We start from the raw sequence: 6,726 nt of genomic DNA, 5'->3' as shown, positions 1-6,726 counted from the left end.
AAGCGGGTGCCCCTTAGCGTCACCCGGACGCGGTAGTCTGGTAGCGTGGAGAGGCCGCAGCTGCTTCAGGGCTGGGTTATCTCCCCCGAAGGCTAGAGTGGTTATCACTGCTCGGTCTGTAAGACAGCTAACGCAGAGCCGTATGTTCTCTTCATGTGTTTTAAAATAGAATGACTTTGAGGACAGAGTTCTGCCTCCTGACAGTTCACCTCATGTTCCTTCTTGCCTTCTTTGTGTCAGCTGGTTTGTGCTAATGCCCAAGTGGAAACTATGCTGTCTGAGGCTTGCAGTCACTGTTGAAAGTATTGTCTGTAAAAATAGTAAATGGCAAATTGTGAGGGATTGCCTTTTGTCTAAAGGGGGCAACTAATGAAGCCTTTTAACACAGAATGGCAGGGGTTTATGGAATGAGTCCTCAGAGCCCTGAAGTGCTCACAGCATCCACCAATTACGCTAATAACAGTAAAGGAACAATTTTAAGACCCTGACAGTGGGATTTTTCAAGAACATGATGTTCTTGGAGACCATCTTGGAAGTGCAGCAGTAGTGGTGTATTGTGTTTTCAGGCTCTTGCACATAAAGCTTCTTAGTCAGATACCTTCTTGTTTTGGGCAAGCTGTAATAACCTCAAAGCACAATCTAATATTTTGTCATAGATGAAGGATATTTGGGGTAGTAAGAAAACTCCTGGAAAGCAAACGTATTGATTAATATTCTTTCTTAAAAGTAACTTACTTTTTGTCTTGTTTTTGTTTTTTTTTTTTGGTTTTTTTTTTTTTTCTCCAGGTGTAAGCATCTTTGCATCACCATCTTTACAAAGCAAAGGGAATGCTTCCTTTTTGGGAAACAGGAGGCTTTTTTTTGACACTCATGCACTGGTATGCCTCTTGGAAGAAAATGGTAATTTGCTAAAAATGGGTAGCTATTTTCAATGTCATTTCATGAGTGGCTCTAAAAAGCCACTTTTACGAAGTTTGTTACTTACTTTACTTTGACATGTGATGTCACAGCTTCAGTTTTACGGATTTTTCCTACTTCCAAAAGGAAACAGCTTATGAAACTTTGATTTGAATAATTTATTATTGTCCTTGTAATGAAAAATGTGAAAGAGAAATTAAATTTTAAGGATTGAGAGCAAAAACAGTTTTCAAGGTTTAAAATGTATTAATTGGATTCCTGAGTATTTAGTATATAGCACCTTGAATATGCAACAGCGTCTTATAATAGGATTGAATATGGACTACTATGTGAAATACAGCTTTTAGGATAGAATACTGTGTAAAATTCGGCTGCCCCTATGCTAAAACACAGATAAGGGAATAGGTTATTTTGGATTTGTGCTAATGTTGCTGAGATGGGGAAGGTACCTGAAGGAGAAGTTCAGTACTGCTGAACTGACTTTTAACAGTCAACAGGAGAAGTCCCAGTCCCTTTTCCCTGCCATGTAGTTTCGTCTCTTCCCAGGGGCGAACCTAATTCTCAGAAAACTCTGCAGCTCTTTTGCTTGATTGGTATTCTGAGATGCCACTTTAATGAGCCCACTGAGCAGTTGCGTGAGCACTGGGACACATACAAAGTGTCAGGAGGAGGGATAAGGAGAGAGAGAGAGGAGGGATATCTTCCTTTTGGTGTTGTCAAACTATTTTATTAGCTCAGCTATTGAAAGCAACTTGCTCTCAGACCCCAGTGAGTTCTGATGCTTAACTGCTGTTTAGTTTGAAACAGCCACGCTTTTGCAAGTGTCAGTTTTCATAATGATTAAATCTTATTCATGTCTTTTTTACTCCTGTATTTTGAAGTGGAAAAGTTGAGGGTATTTCTAGGGATGATATTTTACAATAGTTTCCAATATACTCAGTTTTGAAAGGTTTCTAATGGGGACTCAGAGGCTGGTAGGCCTAAAATCAGAGCAGTTAGCTCTGTTTTCAGTTGTTGAGTTTTGCACATCTTCAGCAGTACGGAAGATTTATAGTATACTGAAAATAAGTATCTACTTTTCAGGGTCAGAATTCTTGTTCATAGGAGTAACCACATGTGAGACATGACAATCCGTAATATTTCTAGAAAATTTACAGCATTCAACCTGCTGGTACTGTAATAGTGTTGTACTACAGAAGCAGCTATACTGTGTCACAGATATAATTATTGGGTGGAGGAACTTGGATATACTGACTCCTGTTCTTCTGTCAGTGTTGAATCCAGAGGAGTATTTTTTATTATCTTCATAACTGACATTTGTTTTAACTTGATGCTGAGTATTAACAAGTGGCATTTCTGTAAACTGTCCAGATTTAGATCTCTCTGTGCTATTACATCTTGTTTTGCTTAGGGTTCACTACTCAGCAGTCGGAGGTCATTGTATCTGCATTAGTGAAAATTATGAACACCAACCTGGATATGATTTACAAGGACATGGTCACCAAAGTACAGCAGGTTAGATCAGAGATAATGGTGTGGTTAAAGTAAATAAAAACCTAGTATGCCTGCTAATGAAATACATGTTGCTTTTTTTACTGCTGGACACTGTATTTTAAAGGTCTGAAGGTGAAGAACAAACATCCCTTTGTATCTGTTGGCTACTTAATTTTGTATTGAGTTTGTTAAATACCCAAGTGTTGTGGTGCACCTTGGGATCTAGGTGTTGTGAGTTGGTATGCAAACCACAGGTAGTTGTTTAATTTCAACCTCATAGTAGCATGGAATAGAATTACTAAGAAGGCTTTTAGTCAGACATAGTAGGTATTCAGCATGTGGGTTTGAATGAGGTCAGTTCATACAAAGGTAGATCCATGCAAGGAACTGGGCATGACAGTGTTGAATATTACCACATTGAGCTCTTAGACATCTGGCTTCAGAAATGAAACTGAAATTCAGAGTAAGACATTATTCACTGCATGTAGAACTTAGAGATCTTTGAATGGGATTCGCTTTATCTGGTGTGCTGGAATTCCCTGACACATCAGCTGGTCAAATAGACAGTGTTGATAAGAAGCATAGCTGAAGTACAACTTCTTGGGCTGCTCTGTGAGGCTGGGGTTCACAGCCCCAAGGCACCTACTGAACACAAGCTTTAACTTATTTCATAGTAACTAGGCTGCTCTCTTAAAATGTGAGAAAAACAGGAGCTACTGTCTTTGTAGTATAATCGCCGTGGCAGCCCTACATGTCATGAAGTGGGATACCTGGATTTTGCACCATCTTCCATCTGGGGAGATTTCAGCCTGTCCTTCCTAGATTTAGATTCCAAGCAAAGCAGACGTGAGGGTGCTTCCTTCTCCTGTGCTGAATTTGTTCTACAGTCAGTCAGGGAATACAGTGTTAAAGCGATCCTCCCTCCCGTGCTTGGTTGGTTATATGTTACAGTAAAGTGTCCACAGTAAACAATCTCCACCTCCTTCTATGCCCAGCTTTTCTGAATGAAAGTAAAACTTTCTGGTTTGTGCTGAATTAAGTGTTGCTACTGGTGGTAGATGTTTTCTGAGACTGCTAGATTCAACCCACAGGTAACCTTCTGCCATTAAGATTAAAATGTGCAGATTTGTATGGCATGCTAAAATAGAAGCAGCTCAGGAGGTGCGTGCGCCATGAACTCTGGGCAACATGATAAGCCCATACTTTGTTATAGTCTTTGAATGCACAAGGGCTTTTGCAAAAAGAGAATGAAGAATTGGAAGAAGGTTTGGAACATTATGGATATAGCTTATTAGCATTAGGCTATAGTTGGGTATGTAAAAGATAAAGTATTACACTGGTTAGACAAAAACTTAGGGAAAAATAAATAATGTGTGTGTGTACAGAAATGAGGAAAAGAAAGAATAGGAAAGAACTGTTCTTTGTTTTCTCAGCTCACGGAAAAGGGGAGAGAACAAAAGCTGGAGGCATGGAGTAAGAGAAGAGGTGTCCATAGCAGCACTTTTTCTATAGTTTTTGTAATACGTCCAGTACACTGTCCCATTTTTTTCAGTCTTGTGGTCAGGTAGCCTAGTGAGGCACCTTGAGACGCCACTTAGAAATACAATGCTGCAAATTAGAATAGCGTTTCCCGACAGAAATGATGTTAAAGTGCTGTGTCAGATTCGTAGGGTTCTTAGTCCAGAATCAAAAGCAAGGGACTGCTTATTAGAGTGAGATCTTCAGAGAAGATATGGGAGTCCCTGTTTGCCTATGTGGCTAGTGTAGGGTGTAGAATAATGTCTACATCCTTTTCCATCCTTGAAAGTTTCAGAGGGTTCTTGTTTGTCTTCTGTCAGCCTAGTGTAACAGACTGAGAAGAACAATTAAAAGTGTAAGTATAGTGAGTGTTACTGAGTAGTGAAGCAGAGTGACCCCTCCCTTGCAAGAGAGGGGTAAAGAAAGAGGTAGTTACACTAGAGATATGGTTTTACTGGGGAGTTTTGGTCTGAAAGCCAGCTTTCCTCATTTAGCTCAGAGACACCTCTCCTAGCTTAAGAATTTGAAGACTTGGAAGAAGCTAATTCTTAGGCTATTAATTGAATTACTCTGATCTGTGTTAGCACTGGTAATTTTGTCAAATGTTACCAGCATTTGAGATTAACTTGCTTATTTTGTCACTGTCACTTAATTTATCCTGCTTTCTGAAACTCAGACAATGAATCTGAAATTGCTGAATTAAAAATTTCAGGGTACCAAAATAGTCTATCATATTTGTAGGCACAGATGAGAAAAAGCATTATAGTTATTATATGTTCTGAGATTTTTCTTCCTTCTTTTAAAGGAAATTGCTCTTCAGCAAGTAATGTCCCATATTGGCGGCGTGAAAAAGGACATGATTATCTTGGAAAAAAGTGAATTTTCAGCACTTCGTTCAGAAAATGAGGTAAAAATCCCTATATTTAACAGTGCTATTCTAGCACATGCTTATTTTTTTGAAGGATGTAAAAAAGCATCCTGTACCCAAAGGGTTGGCTCTGGGGTCACTGTGGCTTGACACCTTCATTAATAACCTTGTTGATGGGACAGAGCACACCCTCAGCATACAAAGCTGGGAGCAGTGGCTGATACACCAGGCAGTTGTGCTGCTATTCAGGGGGGCATGAACAAGCTGGGGAAGTGGGATGACAGGAATTTCAAGAAGTTCAGCAAATGGAAGTGCCAAGTCCTTCATTAGAGCATCCCTAAGCACCAGGAGAGGCTGGTGTTGACCAGCTGGAAAATAGCTTGGCAGAAGAAGCCTTGACGGTCCTGGTGAGCACCAAGTTGACCATGAACCAGCAATGAGCCTTTGGGGCAAAGATGACCAACAGCCTCCTGGGCTGTGTTAGGAGGACTTCCAGTGATTCAAGGAGGGTGATCCCATCTGCCTGGCCATGGTGAGATTTCATCTGGAGTGCTGGATCCAGTTCTGGGCTCTCCAGTGGAAGGAGACATGGACATGCTGGACAGAATCAAACAAATGGCCAGAAAGATCAGTAAGGGACTGGAGCATCTGACATATTGTGAAAGACTGTGAAAGCCTGGAGAAGAGAAGGCTCAGGGGGGAATCTCATTAATGTATACAAATATGTGAAGGGAGGGTATAATGTAGATGGAGACAGGCTCTTTCCAGTATTGTCCAAAGACAGACAATAGGTAACTGGCACAGATCAAAATGTGGAAGATTCTATTTAAATGTAAGAAAAACCTTTTTACTGTAAAGGTGGTAGAACACTGGAATAGGACTGTATCTGTACACGTACCGAGGACACAGAGTTAAATCACACTTTTCACTTTACAGTTTATAGTCAGTGTTACTGATTGTGCAACTTCATTAGTATTTCTAGATTATGGGGCTTTATATATAGTAATAAAGTGTACTTCTTTTTTTTTTTTTTTTTTCCCTACTCTCCCAGAAAATAAAACTTGAACTCCAGCAGATAAAGAAGCAAGTCATGGTAAGATACCATACTAATATAATTAAGAATTAACACATGTCTAGTTTGGGTAAAAAAACCCTACAGAAAATATTGTTGTTTTCAAGATTTTTATTTTAAAAGGTGTGCTTACTTGTTGTGATACACAGGATACTGAAATTGCAGTTGATGGTACACTGTGGACTGCAGCAAAGACAGTTTCATGTGTATTTCATTTGTGGTGACAGGGAACTGAATGGTACAAGAGGTGAAGAAAAATTTAACTGAATATTTTTTACTCGCATGTCCTTAATGCAGATTCAGAAAGTGACTGCCACGTCATGCTTAAGGCTGAGTGAAATTCTGCATTTAGGCATGTCTGTTACATGTAAAGACGTGACATACGTTAAAATTACAGCACTTAATACTTGGTTTGGGTTGAAGTTTTAAGTTGTTACTTTTTTTGTTTATGTGCTTAGGGTTGTTGTTATTTGTTTCTTTGTTTGTTTAATTGATTTTCTGAAGACTTACCTGTTAGCTGTCCAGAACTTAAAATAGTTTTAAATGGCTTCTTTAGGTCACTAAGTTTGGTTCCATTTGTTTGGGAACAAATGACCACTGCAAGAAAACAGACTGTCTGCAGAACACTTAACTCTCTTAAGAATAAGAATTTAAGGTTTAATTGTCACTGCTATGTTTCTGTTCTTTATGGTTTGTCTGTCCTGAATAGCGCTCCAAACTCTTACTGTCAGAACAAGATCATCGTAGCATCTGTTATCTCAATGGGTGTGGAGCCATAAGCAGCCTTTACACAGAAACAAACATTCTTGGAAGTTGAAAATCGGAAATTGGGAAACATTAACTGTTTTTAAGGATT

General features: G+C 39.4%; 1 protein-coding gene across 1 annotated transcript in view; it reads left to right on the top strand.

Moving 5' to 3' along the window:
* Positions 1–786: 786 nt before the first annotated feature.
* Positions 787–6,726, top strand: part of MCUR1 (mitochondrial calcium uniporter regulator 1) — a gene marked incomplete at its 5' end in the record, with an annotated part of 11,358 nt that continues 5,418 nt past the window's right edge. The window contains 4 exons of the mRNA XM_010022437.1: positions 787–900; positions 2,330–2,433; positions 4,736–4,837; positions 5,850–5,891. Coding sequence (XP_010020739.1) covers positions 787–900; positions 2,330–2,433; positions 4,736–4,837; positions 5,850–5,891 — 362 coding nt within the window. The remainder of the gene's footprint in view (positions 901–2,329; positions 2,434–4,735; positions 4,838–5,849; positions 5,892–6,726) is intronic.

This window comes from Nestor notabilis, unplaced genomic scaffold (genome assembly GCF_000696875.1).
Source record: "Nestor notabilis isolate BGI_N333 unplaced genomic scaffold, ASM69687v1 scaffold24549, whole genome shotgun sequence".
Classification (NCBI taxonomy): domain Eukaryota; kingdom Metazoa; phylum Chordata; class Aves; order Psittaciformes; family Psittacidae; genus Nestor; species Nestor notabilis.
Note: the sequence above shows the minus strand (reverse complement) of the source record. Positions and strands in the feature narration are given on the sequence as shown.